The 27486-nt window shown below is 40.9% G+C and overlaps 2 protein-coding genes and 1 non-coding gene across 6 annotated transcripts in view; all 3 read left to right on the forward strand.

The window, feature by feature from the left end:
• Positions 1 to 8530, forward strand: part of il12rb2l (interleukin 12 receptor, beta 2a, like) — a 36201-nt gene extending 27671 nt beyond the window's left edge. For both annotated transcript variants that reach the window (XM_034190273.1, XM_034190274.1), the window contains exons 14-16: positions 6288 to 6378; positions 7950 to 8345; positions 8376 to 8530. In XM_034190273.1, the coding sequence (XP_034046164.1) occupies positions 6288 to 6378; positions 7950 to 8300 (442 nt within the window). In that variant the 3' untranslated portion in view covers positions 8301 to 8345; positions 8376 to 8530. The remainder of the gene's footprint in view (positions 1 to 6287; positions 6379 to 7949; positions 8346 to 8375) is intronic.
• A 2194-nt stretch (positions 8531 to 10724) lies between these two features.
• Positions 10725 to 27486, forward strand: part of LOC117527283 (transportin-2) — a 51887-nt gene continuing 35125 nt past the window's right edge. Inside the window, exons 1-8 of one of the 3 annotated variants that reach the window (XM_034189554.1) lie at positions 10725 to 10879; positions 13150 to 13249; positions 21264 to 21339; positions 21493 to 21642; positions 21885 to 21991; positions 25122 to 25255; positions 25619 to 25700; positions 25837 to 25959. In XM_034189554.1, coding sequence (XP_034045445.1) covers positions 10740 to 10879; positions 13150 to 13249; positions 21264 to 21339; positions 21493 to 21642; positions 21885 to 21991; positions 25122 to 25255; positions 25619 to 25700; positions 25837 to 25959 — 912 coding nt within the window. In that variant the 5' untranslated portion in view covers positions 10725 to 10739. Of the gene's footprint in view, positions 10880 to 13149; positions 13250 to 21263; positions 21340 to 21492; positions 21643 to 21884; positions 21992 to 25095; positions 25256 to 25618; positions 25701 to 25836; positions 25960 to 27486 lie in introns of those variants that run through there. The other 2 variants (XM_034189555.1, XM_034189556.1) reach the window with 2 other exon arrangements.
• Positions 12960 to 13028, forward strand: LOC117528837. Its single transcript, XR_004565894.1, has one exon. It is a non-coding gene; the product is annotated as a small nucleolar RNA SNORD41 (small nucleolar RNA).

The raw sequence follows: 27486 nt of genomic DNA on the forward strand, positions 1-27486 counted from the left end.
CCCTAGGAACTACAAGTAAACCTGCAGTCTGAGAGCGAAGCGCTCTATTGGGGTGATATGGTACTAAGAGGTCCCTAAGATAAGATGGGACCTGATTATTCAAAACCTTATAAGTAAGAAGAAGAATTTTAAATTCTATTCTAGAATTAACAGGAAGCCAATGAAGAGAGGCCAATATGGGTGAGATATGCTCTCTCCTTCTAGTCCCTGTCAGCATTCTAGCTGCAGCATTTTGAATTAACTGAAGGCTTTTCAGGAAACTTTTAGGACAACCTGATAATAATGAATTACAGTAGTCTAGCCTAGAAGAAATAAATGCATGAATTAGCTTTTCAGCATCACTCTGAGACAAGATCTTTCTAATTTTAGAGATATTGTGCAAATGCAAAAAAGCAGTCCTACATATTTGCTTAATATGCGCATTGAAGGATATATCCTGATCAAAATGACTCCAAGATTTCTCACAGTATTACTGGAGGTCAGGGTAATGCCATCCAGAGTAAAGATCTGGTTAGACACCATGTTTCTTAGATTTGTGGGGCCAAGTACAATAACTTCAGTTTTATCTGAATTTAAAAGCAGGAAATTAGAGGTCATCCATGTCTTTATGTCTGAAAGACATTCCTGCAGTTTAACTAATTGGTGTGTGTCCTCTAGCTTCATGGATAGATAAAGCTGGGTATCATCTGCGTAACAATGAAAATTTAAGCAATGCTTTCTAATAACACTGCCTAAGGGAAGCATGTATAAAGTGAATAAAATTGGTCCTAGCACAGAACCTTGTGGAACTCCATAATTAACCTTAGTCTGTGAAGAAGACTCCTCATTTACATGAACAAATTGTAATCTATTAGATAAATATGATTCAAACCACTGCAGCGCAGTGCCTTTAATACCTATGGCATGCTCTAATCTCTGTAATAAAATTTTATGGTCAACAGTATCAAAAGCTGCACTGAGGTCTGACAGGACAAGCACAGAGATGATGTAAAGCTATTGACGAGATAATCTATCTCACTCACAGAGTTTAGGTAGCTACTCTACACTGTTTTGGTATATGGCATTGAAGAACATAACAAAGAAGGAATCATATCCTTAAACCTAGCTACAGCGCTTTCAGAAAGACTTCTGCTGTAATGAAACTTATTCCCCACTGCTGGGTAGTCCATTAAAGTAAATGTAAATGTTATTAAGAAATGATCAGACAACAGGGGGTTTTCAGGGAATACTGTTAAGTCTTCAATTTCTATGCCATATGTCAGAACAAGATCTAAAGTGCGGTTAAAATGGTGGGTGGGCTCATTTACATTTTGAGCAAAGCCAACTGAATCTAATAATAGGTTAAATGCAGTGTTGAGGCTGTCATTCTCAGCATCTATGTGGATGTTAAAATCACCCACTATAATTATCTTATCTGAGCTAAGCACTAAGTCAGACAAATGGTCTGAAAATTCACAGAGAAACTCACAGTAACGAACAGGTGGACGATAGATAATAACAAATAAAACTGTTTTTTGGGACTTCCAATTTGGATGGACAAGACTAAGAGTCAAGCTTTCAAATAAATTAAAGCTCTGTCTGGGTGTTTGATTAATTAATAAGCTGGAGTGGAAGATTGCTGATAATCCTCCTCCTCGACCCGTGCTTCAAGCATTCTGACAGTTAGTGTGACTCGGGGGTGTTGACTCATTTAAACTAACAAAATCATCCTGCTGTAACCAGGTTTCTGTAAGGCAGAATAAATCAATATGTTGATCAATTATTATATCATTTACTAACAGGGACTTAGAAGAGAGAGACCTAATGTTTAATAGACCACATTTCACTGTTTTAGTCTGTGGTGCAGTTGAAGGTGCTATATTATTTTTTTCTTTTTGAATTTTTATGCTTAAATAGATTTTTACTGGTTATTGGTGGTCTAGGAGCAGGCACCGTCTCTACGGGGATGGGGTATTGGGGGGATGGCAGGGGGAGAGAAGCTGCAGAGAGGTGTGTAAGACTATACAAGGAATTATACAAGGAATTATACAATTATACAAGGAATGATTTCAAAATAAAACAACAATAACACCCCAAAACCCACCCTCCCCAGCTGTCACCACAAAAACATATAGAGGTATTGCACTGATAGGTCAAATCACATACAACAGTGATAAGTGTTCCAAAAACAGATTGTACGTTGAAAAGTAAATTAACATACAAAAAAAAGAAATAAAAAACAGCTATCAAGGACTATACAAATGTTGTTGGGTTATCAAAGAAAATAAAAAAGGATTTCCACACCTTTAAAAATGTTTGCTGCGACCCACGTAATGCATATCTAATCTTCTCGAGACGAAGATTTAGTAGGACCTCTCTTATCCAGTGTGTCAATGAAGGTGGCACGGGGTCTTTCCACTTTAAAAGAATGAGGTGACGTGCCACCAGAGTGGTAAAAGCTATTACCTTATGACCACCCGCTGGGAGCCGTACTTCCCCAGGCAGTACCCCACCCGAAGTGACCCCAAATAGTGCAATTAGAGGATTAAGTGGTATCCTGACTCCCAGTACCGTGGACAATGCTTCAAATTTGTCCCTCCAGAATCTTTCAAGACAGGAGCAGACCCAGAACATGTGGAGGAGGGTAGCCTCACTAACTTTGCACCAATCACATGTAGCTGATGTTCAGCTGTTTAACAGTCTAATGGCTGTGGGAAAGAAGGAGTTCTTGAACCTGGTGGTTCTACATCTCACAGTCCTGAACCTGCAGCCTGAGGCCTGAGTGTGAATAGTCCATGTTGGGGGTGAGTGGGGTCTTTGATGATGGAGACAGCTCTCCTGTGGACTCTGCAGTGGTAGATGCTCTGCAGAGAGGGTTGTGGGGTCCTGGTGATCTTAGACGCAGTTTTTACCACTCTCTGCGGGCGTTTGTGGTCCCACACAGTAGAGCTGCCGTACCACAGAGTGATGCAGGTGGTTAGGACTGACTCGATGATGCAGCTGTAGAAGTTGATGAGGATCTTGGGTGCCAACACAAATTTCCTCAGCCTCCTCAGGAAATACAGCTGCTGCTGAACCTTCTTCACCACTTGTGTGGTGTTGAATGTCCAGGTGAGGTCATCGCTGATGTGGACCCCCAGGTACTTGAAGTTCCTCACCCTCTCCACCTCAAGACCTCGGATGAACAGCGGCTGGTGAGGCCTGCTCTCCTTCCTCATGTCCATGATCATCTCCTTAGTCTTGTCTGTGTTGAGGGTGAGGTTGTTGTCTCCACACCACGTCACCAGACTGTCCACCTCCCTCCTGTAGGCCACCTCGTCTCCGCCAGTGATGCGTCCTATCACGGCGGTGTCGACGGCAAACTTGATGATGGTGTTGTTGGTGTGGGAAGTGACGCAGTTGTGGATGAACAGGGTGTAGAAACTGAGGACACAGCCCTGTGGGGTCCCCATGTTGGTAGTGATGGTGGCTGACGTCCTTCTCCTGATCCTGACAGACTGTGCAGTCAGGAAGTTGGAAAGCCAGTCACAGAGGGGGGGTGAAGTCCGAGGGCTAACAATTTGTGGTTGAGTTTGTGGAGGACGACTATGTTGAAGACGGAGCTGTAGTCGATAAAGAGCATCCTAATGTAGGAGTCTTCATTTTCCAGATGAGAGAGGGAGATGTGAAGGGCGGCGGCGATGGCGTCGGACCTAGACTGGTTATGCCTGTAGGCGTACTGCAGTAGGTCGGTCGTGTCCAGGATGCTGTTATGAATGTGAGACAGTATCACTCTTTCGAAGCATTTCATAATGATTGAAGTGAGTGCTACTGGCCGGAAGTCATTCAGACAGGATGGGGGGTTCTTCTTGGGGAGGGGGACGATGGTGGTGGTCTTGTAGCATCTCGGGACGATGCATTGCCTGAGAGAAAGGTTGAAGATGGAGGTGAGAACATCAATCAGCTCTTTAGCACATACTCTGAGGGTGCGTCCTGGTACATTGTCTGGCCCGGCAGCCTTCCGGGTGCGGACGCTCCTCAAGGCTTTGTGTACCTGGGCTGATGTGACAATTGGTGGGGGAGAGGGGGTTGAATGGTCGGGGTGTGTCTGTATTCTGTAGAGGTGGAGTGGGTGGGGCTCTCAAAACGCATGTAGAAGGCGTTGAGGTCGTCTGGCAGGCTGTCCGACGAGCTGATAGTGGCCGTTCTGGAGCTGGTCCTGAAGTCTGTGATGTGATCCAGACATTGCCACATTCTCCTGGGGTCAGCGTTAGAGTAGAAGTCCTCCGTCTTCTCGCTGTACTGTCTCTTGGCTGCTTTTATGGCCTTCTGCAGTCTGTACTGTGCAGCCTTGTACTCGGCTTCATTGTCAGATCTAAAAGCAGCAGTGCAAGCATGCAGCAAGTGCAGCACCTCTCTGTTTACCCAGGGCTTCTGGTTGGGGAACTTTCTCACTTGTATGGTGGGTACGATGTTTTTGACACAAGTGCTGATATACCCAGTCACATACTCAGCATAGTCATCTACGCTGACGGAGGAGTCCTTGCGGGTGGCTGCAGCTCGAAAACATCCCAGTCAGTTGTGGCAAAACAGTCCTGTAGAGTGCTCTCAGCCTCTGGTGTCCACAGTTTAACCTGTCTGGTGACAGAGTTCGACTGCTTGAGTTCTTGTCTGTAGGCCGGGTACAGAAACAAAGAGATGTGATCTGAGTTTCCAAAGGGGGAGCGGGGGGCGGCCCGGAGTGCACCACGTATGTTGTTGTAAACATGGTCCAGGGTGTTCAAGTACCTTGGGGTATTGTTCAAGAGTGAGGGGACAATGGAGCATGAGTTTGGCCGGAGAATTGGTGCAGCACGGGCGATATTGCATTCGCTCTACCCTACTGTTGTGACTAAAAGGGAGCTGAGCCAAAAGGTGAAGCTCTCTATCTACTGGTCAGTCTTCATTCCTACTCTCACCTATGGTCATGAGGGTTGGGTCACTGCTCCGTTGCGTTGAAAGTTTCCAGTTGAGGTGGTTCGGGCATCTGGTAAGGATGCCTCCTGGGCGCCTCCCTACGGAGGTGTTCCAGGCATGTCCATCTGGGAAGAGACCCTGGGGAAGACCCAGGACTAGGTGGAGAGATTACATCTCCACATTGGCCTGGGAACGCCTCAGGATCCACCAGTAAGAGGTGGTCAATATGGCCTGGGAAAGGGAAGTTTGGGGTCCCCTGCTGGAGCTGTTGCTCCTGCAACCCGATCATGGATAACAATTGAAGAGTGAGTAAAATTGGGGACCACAATGGAAATAAGTTTTATGCATCGGCCCGGGTGTGCATAGATGGTCAGCGGGCTGGACGGCACCTGTACGTAGGAGGACGATGAAGTGAGTGATCTAGAGTTATTTTCTTGTTTAATTTTTATTGAGGGCCACAATGGAATATCGTGTATTGTTGAGACGCAGTGGGCTGTCACTCTGGACAACATTCTTCAAGTCAGTGAGTGCTGCCATGCCATCCACACTTTTCTGCCCTTTTTTCTCCTCTGTGAAGAGGAGAAGAAAAGTGTGGAGATATAATCTCTCCACCTCGTCCTGGGTCTTCCCCGGTGTCTCCTCCCAGCTGGACCAAGCTTCTCACCTTATCAATGTCAACCCCCACCAGAAATGAGTCTGACTTACTGCCGAGCACCCAAACACAGCTCTCGCTTTGTGAGTACAGAGATTGGATGGTCCTGAGATGGGAACCCCTCACTCCATATTCCCGCAGCACCTCCCACAATATTTCCAGGGGTACCTGATCATACACCTTCTCCAAGTCCACAAAACACATGTAGACTGGATGGGCATACTCCCAGGCACCCTACAGGATCCTTGTGAGAGTGAAGAGCTGGTCTAAAACATTAACCAACCATTACTGATCATAGGCATTCAGGATAAATGCATCATTTCTTTCTGAAATAAATTAATTTCCTTTCTGAGAAAGTCATGTTTTAATGATGCTTTTAATATTTTGAGTGATCATCACCAACTTTTGTTTCATCATGTAACAGTCAGTACATATACAAAAAAAGTCAAGCTTTTTTTTAATGATAAATGAGATTCATAACTTGACTGTGATTATTTTGTTTAATAAACCAAGAAAAAACTAATATTCGATGTTTGCAGTAATACGAATGACATTTTTTCCTGTTGAACTACTGATTAAGGGATTTATATCAATAAAACATTAGCAGAGCACTCTATTTGAATTGTAACTGTATTTTATCCAGAGTTTTCCAGGACAATCACTGTTCAGGTGTGTTTAACAGTGTGCTTTATCTTTTTAATATTAATGTGTCCGCCCATAGGAGAAAAAATTGCCTGCCAGTGCCTTTGTGTTTTGATGAGAAAGTACCAGATCCCAGAAACAGCAATGTTCTGAGACAGATGAAGCATCAGGTAAGATACTCAGAATCAATGTATAGTGGTGCAGAGTTGAATAAATGTATGAAATTGATTTGAGTGGCTGGCGGTATTAGAATGACAAAAATAAATAAATAAATAAAAATATTGTTTTTTGCACACTGGGGAGGAAGGCTGATTCTTGCTTTACCTGTTGTGTAACATGAGTGTGGGAACAATAACACAATTTACTGTAGCAGAGACTGTGGATGGCATCACAAAAGCAGATCTGTGAACAGAAGCATGCAAACACCCTCTGCTTTTACATTTTATTCTTTTAGGGAGTTGTGGAGTGAAGATTTGATTTTATTCTCTGCAGTAAATTTTTACCAGACATTAAAAGTGAATGAAGACCCCCCCCTCCCCCCAACAAGATGCAGAATGACAATGATAAACTTAACAGAGCTGTGGGGATTGTTACCTGTCTGACAATGATGCAACGGGGTACCCCACGAGCCCCTGTGGTCTTTATCTCACAAACACTCAGATTAATCTGCGCACACTGCAGGCCAGAACTAGACTGTAGGTTGCGAGCATGTTAAGAAGTAGATCACTGTGCAAAAACTCCCTCGTCCACTTCATGTCTCTCTGTCCATATTGCTTTTTTTTCTGGGCTCCATCATTTATTCATTTTTTAATTGTTTTTCAGTTGCTCTCAATGAAAATGTAGTATATAGCCACATGCAGCCACCTCCAAAACAAAAAAAAAACAAAACAAAACACAACTCCCAGTATCTTTTTTTCAGAGCGGACCACTTTTAAGTTCAAAACCCTTTTTGTGCTTTTAATTTTAAAAACTCTGAACTTTTTGGTTAGACACTGTGACATCAATATTGTGTCTTTTCAGGCCACCAGAATGAGAAGTTCATTTTTGCTGTTTCTGTCTATAGTCAGCTGATTTGTCACTCAAAATATGTCACAGTAGAGAGGGTTGGTCAGGGTTAGACCATACCTGTGAGAAGCGTCTTGAGGCAGCTTTGTTGTGAGTCAGCATTATATAATTAAATTGAATTGAACTGATACACAGTAAAATCACCAGTGTAAAACTAATATTGACAGTGTTAAATTAACACTGACAGTGTACATATGGTCCTACTCTGGCCAGAGTGGGACCATATGTACACTGGCAGTGTTAATTTAACACTGGTGATTTTACTGTGTAGAGACAAAAAACATATCTGTGATAGCAGATGCAGTGTTGCTGCTGAGGGTGAGTACTTCTTATCAACAGATATTATATAACTAGTAGTAAGCTGCTCATTGGCTTTTTTTTATTTACTCCTACTAGAAAACACTGGGATGAGTTTCTGGGCACTCTCTCTCAGCACTTTTCCACCAAAGAAAAAATACGGATATGGATACAGGGCCTAAAGTAACAGAATTTTGATTATGATTATTGGCATGTGATATTTTCACATAATTTGGTGGAAACACCATGTTGAAACTACACATTTGAATAGTGATTCAAGTTCAAATGGAAATGATCATCTGTTGCAGTGAATACAACACTTGGCTTGTAACTAAAATGCAACAAACTGTCCCCTTATCCACATGTGCTGTCCCTGTAGATCAATGACTCCTTGTCTCGAATCTGCATTCCGGCTCATGAGTCCCTTCCTAAAATATCTGAGTTAGAGGTTGTGGAACATCTACCAAGCGCTTTTGAGCCAAATGTAGAGAAAAACTCCCACCCCAATGGCCTCGGTGAGAAAGAGCTGGGAAGTGCGTGCTCACAGACAGGCCGCGGTTACGGATGTGAGGAGTACAGCAAAATGATGGACTCCGATGAAGAGAGGAGCAAGGAGGATGAGGAGGAGGAGGAGATGGAAGAGTCTCTGTGCTCATCAGAAGAGGAACAGTTCACATCAGGTTATGAAAAGCACTTTATGCCAACTGCTTTGGAAGTGCAGCAAGTTTGATGAAACTAACTGATGGGGGACATCTGTTAAATGTCATTATTGCTTTTGGTCGTGGGGGGAAAACTGCTTTTAATATGCAAAATGACTGGAAAACAAATTACCTGGACTCAGTGACAATTTACTGGATTTGCAGTAAATTATAACTATTTTAAGGTTCATTCATTTCTTGTTGAAAGCCAATACCAAATACATCCTACATGCTAAAGATGAAGTGTGAAAACATCTGAAGGGAAAAAAGCACCTTAAAAACACAAGTTATATTCCAGCATTTCAGTCATAAAGGACAATGAATCTATTGTGGGTAGGTGGGTAATATGACACTGTAAATGTCCCATCATGATAAACATGGTAGGCAGGGACATTATGTTGGCAAGATTGTACCTACCTGTCTTTGTGTGCTGACACATTACAAACATGATAAATCAGTAATAATAACAATCATAGAATAGATTAGAATAGTATTTATTTTCATTGTGATCGATGGGGGGATACAGGAGCTCTTATGTTGAAGCTGTTAATACTCATGTTGAAACAACAGGTGCTAATTGGCTGATTGTCTTTTTATATGAACCAAATGGTTCTTTTTGTGAAGCCATATCCAAACTTTCTATTTTTAAGAGGCTAATTGTACATTTCAGTAATGTGTATGTGCTCATGAATTATTTTGTAAAGGGTATGATTGTCTTTGTTTTGCTGGATAAACAATAAATACATTTTAAAAGCTACTCAGGACACAATTTCTATTATACAACCCCAATTCCAATGACGTTGGGATGTTGTGTAACATGTAAGTAAAAACAGAATACAATGATTTGCAAATCCTCTTGAACCTATATTCAATTGAATACACCACAAAGACAAGATGTTTAATTTTCAGTTTGATAGACTTTTTTGTTTTTGTGCAAATATTTGCTCAATTTGAAACAGATTCCTGCAACACATTTAAAAAAAGTTGGGATGGAGCAACAAAAGACTGGGAAGGTTGATGAACGCTCAAAGAACACCTAATTAGAAACAGATGAGTGTCATGATTGGGTGTAAAAGCAGCATCCCCAAAAGTCTCAGCCGTTCACAAGCAAAGATGGGGTGAGGATCACCACTTTGTGAACAGCTGCATGAAAAAAAAATAGTCCAACAGTTTAAGAACAATGTTTCTCAATGTTCAATTGCAAGGACTTTAGGGATTCCATCATCTACAGTCCATAATAAAATCAGAAGATTCAGAGAATCTGGAGAACTTTCTACACGTAAGCGGCAAGGCCGAAAACCAAAACTGAATGCCCGTGACCTTTGATCTCTCAGGCGGCGCTGCATTAAAAACTGACATTGTGTAAAGGATCTTACCGCATGGGCTCAGGAACACATCAGAAAACCATTGTCAGTTAACACAGTTTGTCGCTACATCTACAAGTGCAAGTTAAAACTCTACCATGCAAAAGGGAAAGCCACACAACAACAACATCCAGAAACAACCTTCTCTGGGCCCGAGCTCATTTGAAATGGACAGACGCAAAGTGGAAAAGTGTGCTGTGGTCTGAGTCCACATTTTAAATTGTTTTTGGAAATCATGGACATCGTTTCCTCCGGACAAAAGAGGAAAAAAGACCATCCAGATTGTTACCAGTGCAAAGTTCAAAAGCCAGCATCTGTGATGGTGTGGGGATGTGTTAGTGCCCATGGCATGGACAACTTACACATCTGTGATGGCACCATAAATGCTGAAAGGTACATCCAGGTTTTGGAGCAACACATGCTGAAGTCGTACATCAAGCAAGAATGGGAAAGAATTCCACCTACAAGGCTTCGACAATTAGTGTCCTCAGTTCCCAAACGCTTATTGAGTGTTGATAGAAGGAAAGGTGATGTAACACAGTGGTAAACATACCATTGTCCCAGCTTTTTTGAAACGTGTTGCAGGCATCCATTTTAAAATGAGCAAATATTTGCACAAAACAATAAAGTCTGAAAGTTTGAACATTAAATATCTTGTCTTTGTGGTGTATTCAATTCAATATAGGTTGAAGAGGATTTGCAAATCATCGTGTAATGTTTAATTTACATTTTACACAACATCCCAACTTCATTGGCATTGGGGTTGTATGTTTAGCTCTCATTTTTAAAATAACTGATGTCGGTTTGTCTTTTTTAATTTTTGAATGAATGTTTCCTACAATGCTGATATTTAAGCATTCCTGGTAAGACTTGTTTTAAAATTACTGTAATGCGATGTGCCCTTTGTTTTGTTTTGTCTTGTCTTGATGAAGTAAAAAAATTCAATAGCATAAATCATAGATTTTTTTACTTAAATGCATGAAAAAATGAGAAGGAAATAAAGTGTTGAATTTGTATTTTTGTTGGGCACATTGCAAAGACTGAGCAAAGAGTTCAGTTCGTCCATCTTTAATCGGGATTTATGCTCCTTACCAATTGGTGGCGTTAATGTACCATTTGCTCGTTCGCCAACAGAAATTTAACAACGAAGAAGAATTGTACGGGAGCTGCATAGGTTTCTCGCGCACTCGGAGGGAGAAGACGCAGGAGCCAAACACTGCCATACAAACTGTGAAGTTAGTAACATTGTACGTATAATATACATCTGTTAGAAAGTAAAAAAAAAATATATATATATATATTACATGTAGATATATTTTAATGGTAGTGGTTTTATTTTCTAAGCCATCGGTTATAGTATTTTTTCGGGCGGTTTAGCCATTAGCACTAGCTTACCAAAACGTGCTCATGAACGTGTACTTCATGGCATTAGTCAGTGTGCTGCTAACGGCGACGCTTTTCATGGATGTTTAGCTGTAATTCTTCTCTAACCCGAAGATAAGTTACGGGGTACATTTTCGTCTAAAGCCTATTTGCTCCTAAGCAGGGCGATCACAAACCCCGGAACTCGGGCCACTTAGGCCAGGCCTCTACCCTAATTGGTAAATTACACCAAAGCTGACGTACACAAAAGCAGCTAATGTAACCGCGTGAGTGGCCATTGGTAAATTTGGTACTGTACAAATCGTCGTTCTACCTGTTGGAGCAGATTTAGTTTTGCCCGTTGTCTGCCCCCCCCCCCCTTTTTTTTGTTCGTAGTTAAGATGTGCGCGTTCATAGATAAGCGATATACCGAAAGTATGATGGGACTGTAACAGTGGCACTTTATAGCGTGGTACCAAATCTAACGGTGGCAAAGGACACTGGTAAGAGGAGTTGCACACGATCTCACCATTTCCTGGCATTTTGCCGCTCTGAAAATGATCATTTTGAGGAGTTGGCGGTAATAATTTGAGGCCTCAGCAGCTACTGTTCGAAGCAGTTATGTACCCCCCCCCCTGCGAATTTTTTTTTTTGGGGGGGGGGGAGGCGGCAGGTGGATTGCACAATAACGTTACTACTTGTACTTTTTCTGTGTCTTTGACCACATGTAGGCTCTAGAGATTACAACAAGCGGCTATGGTAATTTTAAATGGCAGTGGCTACGGGTACGGACCCGTATCTACAGAGACCGTTATAAAGATATGGAGGGTGTCTTACCGACCAATCAGAATGCGCAAATATACCCATACCATATGCTGCTAAAGGTCCGGCAAGGCTTCAAAACTCAACCGTACATTGTCTGTATCTTCAGTGAACCCATGGAGCTGTATATGAGAACTAGAGAGCGCACTCCCAATGCTGCAGACTAAACGAAAGCATCCCTTCATGGACAGCGACATGACGTCTCCTAACAGGGCAAAATATTGATGAAGTACTCGGATGTTAATGCATTTTCAATGGGGATTCGCGACTGAACACACTCAGAAAAATGCTCGCAAAATACGTGTTAAAATGCCATTTTGACCTGGATGTCGAGCCAGTAAAATTAATTTACATTAACCCCTTAACGCCTATTGTCGCACATATGCTACAATATTTGACTCAAATATGCAACATACCAAATTGACCAGTATGCCTGTTGCAAATTTGCAACATACCATTATTATTATAACATAAAGTCTTTACCAAAATACCAAAATTACTATTTATTTTTTGTGCAAAAATGAAATTAATAATCTCAACATTATTTACCATCTACTTAAAGGCAAAAACACACACAACTTTTTTTTTATATACAGCTATATAAATTCAGGCGTTAAGGGGTTAAATTATGTCAGGAAAGTATTAAACTTACTCTGACACACACACATTCCCAAATATTAATGTTGAAAGTTACACGGATCTGCGATGTTCAAGCTGCTGAGCTGAGGCATCCTGCTGCAGCTGCTGTGTTCAACACAGCGCGGCTCCGTACCTTTAGCAGTCCCGCAGAAGATACGGATGTACATACCCGTAGCCACTTCGATTTTAAATAAATATTACAAAACAAATAGGAATATAAGCGACAGATGTCAGGAAGAGTATTTATTGTTAGGTATGGACATTCTCTGTTCATCAGCGGATATCGATGCAAGGGTGGTATCCTGCCACAGTTAAGACCGTTGACGATGGCATATCACATGGCCTTGCTTAAATTCATGGTAGACAGTTGGCCAAAGTCTAGCTACTGCTGTTATATCTTATTTAGATTGTCATGTTGCCATTTTAATTTGTTTTGGCCAGTTGAAACATTCTAGCATTTCAGATGTTTTTTTGTTAGCCTTTTTGTAGTTAGTGCTGTGGCCTTTGGAAATGATGTATAATCAAAAATCTGATTAAAGGTGATGGTGTTTGTATTCATACTGTCTGATCCAGAGACCACTTGTTCACCTCTGTGTACTCTCTGTCTGTATAAATTACCAGCATAAACTAGCAAAGATGTAATTGTGAGATTTTGTTTTGTTTTGAATTCCTGTCTTTGTGTGGGTCTCCTCAGGATGGAGTGGCAGCCAGATGAGCAGGGACTTCAACAGGTCCTCCAACTACTCAAGGACTCTCAGTCACCCAACACAGCCACACAGAGAGCTGTCCAACAAGTATCCTCTTATCATAAGCCTTTATGCTTTCACATTCCGAAAGAGTATGACGTAGTAGATCGTAGCAGTGAGAAAATACCCCATGAAACAGCTGGGAGAAGAAACTGCATGTAAATGTGTCTACACAACAGCTTGAAGCAACTCTTATTTCATAATTAAATGATCAAATCTGAGTGGAGATATATATACACGCAGTGCATCCACAAAGTATTCACAGCGCTGCACTTTTACCATTTTTTTGTTACAACCTTATTCCAAAAAGGATGAAATTCATTTTCCCTCAAAATTCTAAACAAAATACTCCATAATGACAAAAAAGTTTAGCTGCTTTTTTTTTTCTTTTTTTTTTTACCTCTGCCAAGGAGGTTATGTTTTTGGTTGCGTCTGTTTGTTGGTTGGTTGGTTTGTTAGCAGGATTACTCAAAAAAATCCTCAACAGATTTCAATGAAATTTTTACCAGGGGTGTATCTTGGCCTAACTTAGAAGTCATTAAATTTTGGTAATGATCTGGAACACGATCTGGATCCAGTAATTTTTTTAAGGATTCTTTATCATTACAGGATAGGGCCAATTTCAACATTTTTGCATCTAATTTCATGAAGACGGGTCACAAAGGCTGAACAAAAATTAAGTTACGACACAACAGTAATTTAGCATTTGGTTCTCCTCATTGAATAAACTTATTAGAAAAAAAAAACTTGTGTAGTTCATGCAGTTTCTCTTTATAAATACATTTGCTGAAGATCTAAAGCCCAGGTTACACATAGACGGTTTTGTCGGCAAGTAGTACGTAGACCGAAGTTCGCGGTAGTTCCGGCTATTTTCGCGGTGGAAAGGGGCGGAGCGCGTGCACGTAAAAAAAAAAAAAAAAAAAAAAAAACGCCGCTCCCCGCTGCTGTTTGCTGCAGGGCTGCTCCTCGCTCTTTCCCCCAAAAAACTCTGTCATAATTGTGTTTAGAAACCAGTCACCATTTGCTTTATTATACATCTGTGTAGTTAATTAATAAAATATTCTCTACAGACGATTCGCTCACGCGCACGTAAAAAAGAAAAGAAAAAGAAACTCCGCTCCCTGCTGCTGTTTGCTACGGGGCTGCTCCTCCGCTCTTTCCCCCAAAAAACTCTGTCATAATTGTGTTTAGAAGCCAGTCACCATTTGCTTTATTATACAGCTGTGTAGCTAATAAGCAAAATAATCTCCAGGACGATTCGCGCGAGCACGCATGTAAAATAAAAATAAAAAGAAACTCTGCTCCACGCTGCTGTGGTGCTGCTACTCGCTCCAAATCTCTGTCATGATTGTAAAATAAAGGACAAAAGAGACATAAGTCCTGCTCACAGGCTGCTACCAGATACAGGACATGTTCACATCTTCAATCTCCAGACATCTCCACGTCACTACATATTCAGTCCCTGATTGGTCATCGCGGCGCGACGAGAACTGCGGCACTACAGGAAGCGGCAGGATGAAATGGCGATTTAAAAAGTATCAAACGCCGTTGTCGCTGTCGTCACGGGAGGTCTCCGGGAGCGCTCCCGGAATTATTCGACATGTTGGAATAATTTTTTCGACGATTCCCAGTAAAGCCGGAACTAAGCCACACCCCTAGTGCCGGCATTAACAACAGCGTGTGATCCTTAAGACGGCCAGAAACTCTTCCGGGACGCTTCCGGGCGCTCTTACCGTCTGTGTGTAAACGGGGCTTAAGGGTTTAACCCTCTGGATCCGACGCCATTGTATACAATGGCTGAGACCAAGCTTTACTAAATTATAAATAACTTTTTAATGATATGAGATAGAAACTTACTTTTTTTGCTGAAAAGTTAACTCTGCGGTCTTTCGAGCCACCGTCCACCATCTTTGTACTCCTCATAGAAGCTGTATGATGGCGTGAACAATGTGAGTGTTGGTTCACCGTCACGTGGTTTTCCAAAATCCAATCATAGGGCAGATTCATCTCACATGACACCAAAGATTGTTTTTAGGAGTGATGTGTTACTAGTTGGCCCGTTTGAATAGCCCCCTGGCTGCTCCAATGCGTCCTGCGCCATTCCGCACAACGAAAGTGAAAGTGAGCAGATGGAGAGCCTCTCATACAATCTCACGTGCTCAAACAGTGTGTGAGTATCAGGATTGCTTGACTAGTTTTCCTGTGAATGTTACTGGATAAGCCTGTGGCAAGCTCTCTCGCTCCAGCATGAAGCACTGTTTACCATATCAATGGAGTGAGGGGGGAGGAGCCGCTCCTCAAACTGAATGAGCCTCAAAGTGTGAATGTTGTTTTCAGAGTAGGAGAGAACAAACACACAGTCAACTTCATAGTAGAAGTTTGTGATGTGACCTTTATGTAACAGCAGACAGAAATTGCTTTGAGATGAAGAGAAACAAAATGCATAGACCATTTTGGATATATTGTTCAAAATGTGCATTTGTGTTTGTTTGAACCTTTTTGTTGTAGTCTTTCACACAAGAGCCCAAATTACCTTTATAAAGTGTCAAAACAGTTGTTTATTATAGTTTGCTGTGTGTTTTGAATAAATGTGTGTGGAAAATTATTTCCGCTTTACTTTTCCTTTCTTATTTCTGATTGTAAACCTTTATTACACTTATAAAACACAACTATAGCATATATATTTTGAAAGTACAGGTTGTCCTGAAAAAAAGAGACAAAACTTGATTGTGGGATGCAGGGAGAGCTGTTAACAGCAATAATAAAACATTTATGCCAGGTGAGTGAACGGTCCAAAAAATAACCTCAGACCCCAGAGGGTTAACCACTGAATCTGAAACATGCGTGAAACGACGTGGAATAAGTCTCTTTGCCAAAGGGTATTCCATGTGAAGTTAGTGACCCTGTGGCCTTGTTGGAGGTTTGCGCTCTCCGAGTGCTTCTAGTTTTTTTAGATTTTTGCAAATTCATTAAAAATAAACTCAGAAATCACATGTACATAAATAGTCACACCCTTTTCCATGAAGCTCAAAAACTCTCACACTGCGAGAAACAAAAATTCTCTGGTTTGATGAGACAAAGATTGAGCTCGTTGGCATGAATACCAGACATCATGTTTGGAAGAAGCCAGGCACCATCCCCGCAGAAGCATGGTGGTGGCAGCATCATGCTGTGGGGACATTTTTCAGCAGCAGGAACTGGGAGACTAGTCAGGAGTGAGGGAAAGATGGATGCAGCAATGTACAGAGACATCCTGGATGAAAACCTGCTCCAGAGTCCTCTTGACCTCAGACTGGGGTGACTGTTCATCTTTCATCAGGACAATGACTCAAAGCACACAGCCAAGACATTACAGGAGTAGCTTTGGGACAACTCTGTGAATGTCCTTGAGTGGCCCAGCCAGAGCCCAGATCTGAATACCATTGAACATCTCTGGAGAGATCTGAAAATGGCTGTGCACCGACGCTCCCCATCCAACCTGATGGAACTTCAGAGGTGCTTCAAAGAGGAATGGGCAAAACTGCCAAAAGATAGGTGCACCAAGCTTGTGGCATCATGTTCAGGAAGACTTGAGGCTGTAATTGCTGCCAAAGCTGTATCAACAAAGTATTGAGCAAAAGGTGTTAATACTTATGTAAATGTGATTTCTTAGTTTTTTTTTTTTTTAAATTGCAAAGGTTTCAAGAATACTTCATTCATGTTGTCATTATCGGATGTTGTCAGTAGAATTTTGAAGCAAAGAATGCATTCCATTTTGGAATAAGGCTGCATCATAAACTGTAGAGAAAGTGAAGCACTGTGAATACTTTCTGGATGCACTGTGTACGTGGGTGTGTGTATGAGTGTTTATATATATATATATATATATATATATACACACACACAACCCCTGGCAAAAATTATGGAATCACCGGCCTCGGAGGATCTTCATTCAGGTTAATTTTGTAGAAAAAAGCACATCACAGACATGACCCAAAACTAAAGTCATTTCAAATGGCAACTTTCTGGCTTTAAGAAACACTATAAGAAATCAAGAAAAAAACATTGTGGCAGTCAGTAATGGTTACTTTTTTAGACCAAGCAGAGGGGAAAAAAAATATGGACTCAATTCTGAGGATTAAATTATGGAATCACCCTGTAAATTTTCATCCCCAAAACTAACATCTGCATCAAATCAGATCTGCTCATTAGTCTGCATCTAAAAAGGAGTGATCACATCTTGGAGAGCTGTTGCACCAAGTGGACTGACATGAATCATGGCTCCAACACGAGAGATGTCAATTGAAACAAAGGAGAGGATTATCAAACTCTTAAAAGAGGGTAAATCATCACGCAATGTTGCGAAAGATGTTGGTTGTTCAGTCAGCTGTGTCTAAACTCTGGACCAAATACAAACATGGGAAGGTTGTTAAAGGCAAACATACTGGTAGACCAAGGAAGACATCAAAGCGTCAAGACAGAAAACTTAAGCAATATGTCTCAAAAATCGAAAATGCACAACAAAACAAATGAGGAACGAATGAGAGGAAACTTGAGTCAACGTCTGTGACCGAACTATAGAAACCGCCTAAAGGAAATGGGATTTACATACAGAAAAGCTAAACGAAAGCCATCATTAACACCTAAACAGAAAACAACAAGGTTACAATGGGCTAAGGAAAAGCAATCGTGGACTGTGGATGACTGGATGAAAGTCATATTCAGTGATGAATCTCGAATCTGCATTGGGCAAGGTGATGATGCTGGCACTTTTGTTTGGTGCCGTTCCAATGAGATTTATAAAGATGACTGCCTGAAGAGAACGTAAATTTCCACAGTCATTGATGATATGGGGCTGCATGTCAGGTAAAGGCACTGGGGAGATGGCTGTCATTACATCATCAATAAATGCACAAGTCTACATTGATATTTTGGACACTTTTCTTATCCCATCAATTGAAAGGATGTTTGGGGATGATGAAATCATTTTTCAAGATGATAATGCATCTTGCCATAGAGCAAAAACTGTGAAAACATTCCTTGCAAAAAGACACATAGGGTCAATGTCATGGCCTGCAAATAGTCCGGATCTTAATCCAATTGAAAATCTTTGGTGGAAGTTGAAGAAAATGGTCCATGACAAGGCTCCAACCTGCAAAGCTGATCTGGCAACAGCAATCAGAGAAAGTTGGAGCCAGATTGATGAAGAGTACTGTTTGTCACTCATTAAGTCCATGCCTCAGAGACTGCAAGCTGTTATAAAAGCCAGAGGTGGTGCAACAAAATACTAGTGATGTGTTGGAGCGTTCTTTTGTTTTTCATGATTCCATAATTTTTTCCTCAGAATTGAGTGATTCCATATTTTTTCCCTCTGCTTGGTCTAAAAAAGTAACCATTACTGACTGCCACAATTTTTTTTTCCTGATTTCTTATAGTGTTTCTTAAAGCCAGAAAGTTGCCATTTGAAATGACTTTAGTTTTGTGTCATGTCTGTAATCTGCTTTTTTTCTACAAAATTAAACAACTGAATGAACATCCTCCGAGGCCGGTGATTCCATAATTTTTGCCAGGGGTTGTATATATATATATATATATATATATATATATATATATATATATATATGTGTGTGTGTGTGTGTTAAAGGTCAGTGTTCATGAGAAAATATTTGGATCATAGGTCAACAGTCAAGATCTACTAAGGATCTAAGGCAGTGCATCTCAATTATTTTCTGTTATGCCCCCCCAGGAAGAAGAAACTTTTGTGCCCCACTCTCCGCCGTGACTATAAATTGTATCATTTGTCCATAAAATTGTAATAAGTACACCTCTGCATAACATTGTACCCTTATTAACGTTAAAGAAAACAAAAAAGAAAGAACTTTAGATCAACTTACAGCAAAGAATAACTTTAACATTGTTTTTAGTCTGTAACAGGAAAAAAAATTTTCATCACTTTCTTGAAATTAAAAAAATGTGATCCTTAAACTATAAACATTTTTTGACCGTCTGCCATTTGATACTGAAAAATGAAATAAAATGAATAAATAATAATAAATTCAAATTGATCAGAACACTTTACTCAGGAGCAGAATATATAAAACATTTTAACAGACAAAACAAAAATGAATAAAACAATTTGTTCAGATTTTTTATGATTTTTTTTTTTGTGAATTTATATTTTTTTTTTTGTTTTTATTTTTGCAGGACTAGACCAGCAGCAGTAGACCATGTCTGCTGCTGCTCAGCTCCTCTGCTGAAAAAAAAACAAGGGGGTTATCTGCGTGATTGGGGTGTAATGTCTTTAAGTGACGCCTTAATTTATTTAGCTTCATGCTGTCCGCTGTCAACATTTTAAGGCACAACGATCGTTCCTCGTCTCCCACTGTAGTGCACAAAAAAAAAAACCCTACTTAGAGCTGCGTTCCATTATGCTAGAGTCCTCAGTACTCCCTGCGCACACTCTGACAATGACAGCACCACTGCCACCTACTGTAGTGGATGTGCAGTTACACTTTTTTCTTGTAGGGGGAAAAAAGGCATGTTCCCCGCGGTTACACTCACCCCTCCCTGGTATCGCACCGCGCCCCACTGTTTGAGAAGGACTGATCTAAGAGAAGGATCAAATTAATAACCTCAAAATGATAATGTTAAGAGGTGTTAACAGGACTGTTGGACCTTGGAGGAGGTATGTGCTCTTAGTGTCCTAGTTTCAGGGCTGTGAAAACTCCGTGGATCCGCGGAATTCCACGGATTTCATCATGGGGAGGGGGGTGGGGTGTTAGTGATGTACTCTTTAATCATGAACATCACTGAGTTTTTAAAATGCTTATCGCAAAGCTTCTCTTTTTTTACGAGGTCGTGTAAGTTTTATAAGTCTGCAGACACTGATCTGTGTGTTACAGATACAAATCAGTTTCCTCGGATCCGCGGAGTTTTTGCGGAGGAAAAATGGCACTCAAAGCGTAGCTGTTACGACAGTTGTCGCTGTGTGGCTCCTGCAAGACGCCGAAGCTAAACTTAGCATGTGGACATCCCAAACTTTTAGAGCTTTCAAGTTTTTAAAAGAAGATTCGTGCAGCATGTCTGTGTCACGGACCGACGTCACACAGAGAGAAGATGGCGAGAAAGACTTTGAAAAAGGCTTCATGAACACACCTGAAAGATAAAAGAAACAGGAAAAGTGAACTGTGCTCTCTCAGGAAAACACGGTAAGAATTTTTCTCTCCCTGGAAAATAAACCTTCTGCTGTTCAAACAGGATTTTAGACAAGATTCTGTGACTTTTTTCACTAATCTAGACTTTCTTTCATTGTAAAAAATACGTGGCTTTGAATGGATTTAGACTGCATGAATTTACACAAGAATATAATGACGTTTTACTGTAAGCTTTGTTAATGATATTTTACCATGATTTTCCAAATATTCTCCAAGCTTTAGCAGTGGTTTTTGAAATGCTGTAACAGTCTTTTCAGTCTTCATAAATTTCATGTAGTTTAATTGTTTTGCGTTAATGCATAATTTGGTTTACAATTAAAAGGAAAATCATTCCAGGTCTACTTCCATGTCTTATTCTGTTATTTCAACATGATCATTGACAGGTCAAATAAAAGGTTGAATATAGGATCATTTAAATATCCACTAATTTTGAGATTTGTTCTTCCAGGAGATGCTGAAAAAGTATCATTGGATAAAAATTTAATTCTGGGGCCCCACAGGGCCTTAGACCCTGGCTCCTGGGGAGCTGTACCCCCCCCCAGACCCCCTGCAAATTTTCCTCGGATTTCACAATTTTCATTTCACAGCCCTGTAGTTTTGATACCTCACAATTCAGAATGTTGCACATTGAGGATTTATTTGCAGATGATAACTTTGTCCTGTAATGAAATTTTGAAGATTTGAACATGTTCAAAATGAGTCGGTCCTGTGTATTGAAATTGCCATTGGTACTGTAAATTATTAATACCTGTATCAAATTTTACTGTTATTTTGAGGTGGGTCTGGAGAATTGTCTTCAGTTGTTGTATTACTTGGTGTAAGAATGCAAGGATACTCTTTACTATAAATGTCCTTAGCTACTCTGCTAGAAACTTGAACAACTCAATCAATTCCCAGATTTCAACAACTACCTCATCTTTGTCCTCACACGACTGAAAACTGAAGGTGAGTTTCCAGCAGGCATGTATGTGTTTGGCCCTTTTTTTTTTTTTTTTTTCTTTTTTCTTAAGGCCATGTTGACCTGCATTATGTGTGGAGTGTCTGTTGAACCTAATTTCGTCACTGTACTTGTGCTTTTCTCCCTTTGACCGTGCTCAGATGAGGCGACTCGTTCTCTGAGTGGTCTGATCCTAAAGAACAATGTTAAAGCCCACTACCAGAACTTACCGCCAGCTGTTGCTGAATTCATCAAGCAGGAATGTCTCTGCAACATCGGCGACTCTTCGCCGCTCATCCGAGCCACAATTGGTAAGTTTTTGCTGACGTGTCGTGAAGGCTTGGAATTGCTGCTTTGTTTTTATTGACATCTGTCATTTTGTTCTGCTCTCTGGAGATGATTTAATAAATACATCTGAATGAATATCTATGAAGGTTTTTTTGTGTTCATACTGTCTGATCCAGATATAATTACAACTTTAAATGTGACAGTTGTGCACGTATGTGCATCAATTACATTATACTTAAATGTTCCCATCTATTCTTATTTCCAGGCATCTTGATCACTACTATTTCCTCCAAGGGTGAGCTGCAGACATGGCCGGAGTTGCTGCCCCAGTTGTGCAACTTGCTCAATTCAGAGGACTACAACACATGCGAGGTCTGCAGCTGCCCTGTGCTAACTTGTTGTTTAAATTACAACTGAGACAAGTCTGCCATTGATAGGGCATCTGATTACTGTATTTTCTGGAGTATAAGTTGTGTTTTTTTAACTAGTTTGAGAGGTCCTGTGACTTACGTACAGAAAAAAAACCCCATAACTTACATACAGAAAAAAAACACGAGTCATTGCCACAAATTTTGTTTCTGCTTGAAGTGAGAAACCATTAAGCTGTCTTTTCATTTTAAAAAATGAGAGGGTGGAAACTTTCTAACAGGGCTTTATTACTTTCAGTGGTTGTTTAAAACAGTCAGATCATATTTAAACTGTTTTTAAGAGCAATCGTAATGTTGCTATTTTGAGCTTTTCCTCATGTCGGCCTCCAGATAGAATACAATTGGCAGTCATGCTCACTTCAAGCCAGTACATATGAATAAAGATTTTTATCAAACAGCAAAAAGTGCTATCAAATGACACAAAGTCTGCCTTAAAAAAAAAAAAAAACACAGGAACAGACGTTTGTGTGTGTGTGCTGTTACGGCGCAAACAAAAAGACGTTTATTTCCACAGCAGAACAACATGAACAGGAAATGGATAAATCCTGCTGTGAGCCAATTTAAAACTGAACTTAGGTTTGTGTTGGACCGCTCTGTCACTTTGGGAAATGTTCCACGTAGAAACTAATCCACAAGAGGTCAACGCTGCGCTGTACGAGGAAGAGGAAAACAGCTGACTGAGCTCTGGAAAGAGGCTCAAATAAAACAGTCTGTGGTCTGATCACAAAACAGGGTCTTGGTGGATCCATAGCTGGGAGGATCCATGAAAAGAGCCCGCCCACCCTGAGGGAGAAACCACCCACGAGGCGGGTCCGCTGGTCCGTGCCTTTAGCCAGCAGGAGAGGTGGAGGTGACGGGGCGACTGATTCCCCAGCCACCACGTGGGCTTATTCGCCCTGCTTCTCACCCAATGTTATGGTTTGTAAAATTTGTCCCAAGATGTCTTGCTTCAGGAAGGAGACCTCAGAACCAGCAGCATAAAATCATGAAAGAAAGAGCGGGACGGGGGAAAAAAGTTTTTTATTCTGAAGAAATACCATAACATGTTTTTTACTGGAAGACCACACTTTTTGAAAGCCCAAGGATAACTATTTTAACAAGGAAAAAGAAGATCAATGTTGGGTTTATTTTAGAAATGTACTAAAAAGTTTAAATTGCATTGTGCAATCACCTCATATATGATTGTCTATTCAATGACTTAAAGAGTTCATGCTTGTCACAAAAACAATAATTAGCTCTTAGCTTCTGGTGGCTGAAGCAGTGTTTATGTTGCAGATATATGAATGATATACCAGGTTTTTCAATGTTTCATTGAGTGGTGCATTCATCTCACGTATGATTGTTCAGTGGTTGAAAGAAGCAGCTTAAGCCCTGGTCCGGGCGAATAACGAAGAATGAATAATGAGCCATGTAGCATGTTTTTTTTTTTTTCAACAATCATGGGAGATTAGTGGCTCTGAGAGGCTCTAAGATGCAGAATATTCAGATAAGGCTCATCCCTGAGTGTGGCACTAATTTCAAGTAGTTCAAAATTTAGCAACAACAGCATGGGGCAGTTTGTGTACATGGTACTACGAGGACAAATGAGGATTTTAGAGGCATGTTTGTGGTGTGGACGAGGCTGTTAAAATCCCATATCCAAGCACCTGTCAGCTATGAGTACAGGACAGGTTATTTTGGACAGGCTCAGCCCTCTTGCACACTGCAATTCCACCTGCTTTGTGCGCCTGTATATAAAATAATTATTTTTTAGCGGATTAATCATTTTCTGTCAGAGCTTGGATGTTGAAAACACATCTAATTGCTTCTGGAATCACAGAGGACATTGGAACTTTTTTCTTGTCTGTCTTGTGCGTTGAAGTGGAGAACTTCTTTGGAACAGCTTCAGAGGTAAGTATTTGTAATGTTTTTATTGTAATAGCTTGGTAAAACAGCTTCATGTTCATTCCTTCTTATAAGCAGCTGTAAAATTATGTTTATGATGAGGCACACTCCGAGCGCGCTGACGCAGTGACTCGCACTCAAGACGAGCAGTACGCAGAACGCAAGCTCACAAAAGAGTGATTTTGCAGTCAATAATGGAAGAACACAAAGTTAAAAGTTGGATCACGGTGCCTGTAAGCCACAGAGGAAATAAAGCCAGCCAGAAGAAGGCAGAGGTGCAGAGGCGACTGTCCAGGAACTTATGTTTTCGGTTCTAGCTGGTCTGGTGCATTTAATGACTCTGGAACACAGGCGAACTGGCGCACGGCGCACACTGGCCAGACTGTACTGTTTGAACTGCATTTAAAAATGTAACGTAATGAATGGATGCTATGAATTGAAAATACACACTTTAAAGAGACCAAGTGTGGAAGGGCTGGAGGTTTGGACCAAACCCATGCCTAAATGTGGCCAGTGTCACGTTACATGGCGCTACGTGGATCATATGTGGCTTGACATGGATCATATGCAGCGACGCGCCATTCTGGGCTGGAGGGGGCTCGTGTATCAGCCTCATTAGAAGCTGATACTTGGCACATGTGAGGTGCATAGAGGTTCCTTAGTAGCAGATACGTGATAGCTTAAAACGTGGATCATTCTTCGGATAATTGCTGACACACCCATGCGTGGCTCATTATTCATGGCTTATTATTCAGTGGGACCGAGGCTTTACTCGCATTTTGTGCCCTTATATTGACATTAATTGGCTTGTTAGCTGTTCTCCTTAACATTGTGTATGCATTATAAATGAATAACAGCAATTTAATCCATTATGCTTCTTGCATAAAGTGATAAATGTGAGTTGTACTCTGGTGTGACTTAGAATTCATCTTTTTTTTTTTCTTCCTCCTCTTAAAGAGGCATTTTTGGGCCAGTGATATTTATACTCCAGAAAATACGGTATATCATTTTGTTTTATGTGAGCTCAAGTCTAGCTGTGTGCAAAAATTTTAGATTTAAATTATAAGGTATATTTATCTGCAGTATAACTCGTCACTGTGTTGCTCTCTGATGCACTGTCATTCTCTCTTTTGTGTCCCTGTACGTGTTTGTTTGATTTGACAGCTTCTTTATGTGTGTCCGTGTCTCAGGGCTCATTTGGAGCACTGCAAAAGATCTGCGAGGACTCGTCTGAGCTGCTTGACAGCGACGCTCTGAACAGACCCCTCACCATTATGATACCTAAGTTCCTTCAGTTCTTCAGCCACCGCAGCCCCAAGATTAGGTACAGGAGCGAAGGGACTCAAATTTCAAATGTTCCCTTGTGCACAAGTGGAAGAGCTGTTGCCAGGCCTCTGGGCATGATACAAAATATGTGATGCATTCAGAATGTTGGTATAAGGTTACGGACCAAAATTTCAGATCACGCATTGCATTCATAGTTTCACCTGCTCCGATTTTAAAGCTGATTTAATTTGGTTTTAAGTAAATTTTGTGTCAAATGATTTGAGTTTTTAAAAATTTATTCAAATGTAGTTTTTCTGTATTTCTTGACAAAATTTGTGTAAGCTGCTGGTAAATGTGTATTTGCGTCTATTCCATTTTGCTGGTTATCATGTTATGCTGGATGAATCTTGCTTCCCTGCAGGTCTCATGCTATAGCTTGTGTGAACCAGTTCATCATTGGCAGATCCCAGGCCCTGATGGACAACATTGACACTTTCATTGAGGTAAGTAGCATGTGCGAACACATGAATTAAGTTGTTTTTTTAATTATTATTTATTTTGTCTTGGATTTAAATAAGAATCAAAGGTGCTTTCTAATGTCTGTTCTCCTTTTCTCATATTTTCCTTCTCCCTTGCTAGAGTCTGTTTGCACTGGCTGCAGATGAGGATTGTGAGGTTCGAAAGAATGTGTGTCGGGCTCTGGTGATGTTGCTGGAAGTCCGGATAGACCGCCTCATTCCCCATATGCACAACATTGTCCAGGTGTGCCTCCTGGTTTGAGCTGTTACTCTGCAACAACATCATCAGAGTTTAGTTTTGCATGGTTTGCATTACAGATTTTGGCCACTGACTCCTGGGACACACTAAGTATTGAAAATGTAAGTCCCCAAGGCCCAAAATAGAATCCCAGCACCTCAAGGCAGCAAAGCCACCTCACAGGAACGCCAAATTCAGTTTATAGAGCTGCTAATTTCAGGAACTACTCAAATGTGGTAATTGTCCTTTACTAAATTAAACGTCTGTTTCGCAGTATTTCTGTTGAGAGAAATTTAGTGTAATTTAATTTTGTATTCTAATGTTGTTGGCACTTTTAGTAGCTGTTCATACCTTGATGGGTCCCATTAATCCACGATGACTGAGCAAATAATTTTTAATGACGACACTCGACCAAACCATTAAGAAACCCACTGCCCAGTCCACAAAAATATGATTTTAATGAACACCTGACCCAAAGTCTGCTTGTTGGTTTACCGTGTTTGGTAACGCTAAGATGAGGCTGAGTTCGGGCTTTATTTGTCCTGCACACATCACGCAACATATGTCCACACTCCACCACTTTATTCAGATATGGATTACCTGTGAAGTAGGCATAATAAACCCTGCCAACATGGCAGGACTTTTTGGGAGTTGGTGGGACTTCAAAATGTATTATCACACACACACACACACTCACTCACTCACTCATCTTCAACTACTTAGTCCAATTAAGGGTCCCGGGGGGCTGGAGCCTAACCCAGTAGTCATAGACAGCAAGGTGGGGTACACCCAGGACAGTGCGCCAGTCTGTCACAGAAATGTATCATCTTGTTCATTAAAAAAAAAAAAAAAAACTTTGTGTGACATCATGAAGGATTTGTCCAGTGCGTATATATACTGTCTGTGGTTTCGCTGATACCTGCCCTAGAGGTTTTGGTCCAGATTTCCCATGATAGTGTTCCATTGTTGTGTTGTGGGATTGCCACGCTATTAAGTGTTCCAGCCATGCTACAATGCACAACTCATCGTAAGACGTATGTGTCCTCTAATTGAAACGTGCTAGGGAGTAAAGTACGCCGCTTTGGCTCCACCCCACTCAGGGTTGCCACAGTACATTTGAGATGGATCTGCATGTTGATTTGTCACCATTTTTATGCCAAATGATGCAACTCCACGTGACATGGAGCATGGGCAGGGCCTGGAATTTTTCCGCTCTGCAAACAAGCACACTAATGGCTTGGCCACCATCCCAGAAATGTGCTCAGGAGTACCTGACCTAAAAAAAAAAAAAAAGCTTTTAAATATATTTGTCTGTTTATTATGACCACTCTGAATAAACTGAGGAGTCAAATTTGTCATGTGTGTGCTCAGATCAGGGATGTTGGAATAGCAAGTTAACAGTATACTGAAGGGAAAGGTTTTTTTGTTTATGCGACTGCCACCATCTTGTAACTATGATCTGCTCATAATACGGCTTGAAAATAGTTAATGGTACAAGTGTCCTGGTTTTGGTGTCAAATACATCTGATAATA

This window comes from Thalassophryne amazonica, chromosome 16, assembly GCF_902500255.1.
Source record: "Thalassophryne amazonica chromosome 16, fThaAma1.1, whole genome shotgun sequence".
Classification (NCBI taxonomy): Eukaryota; Metazoa; Chordata; class Actinopteri; order Batrachoidiformes; family Batrachoididae; genus Thalassophryne; species Thalassophryne amazonica.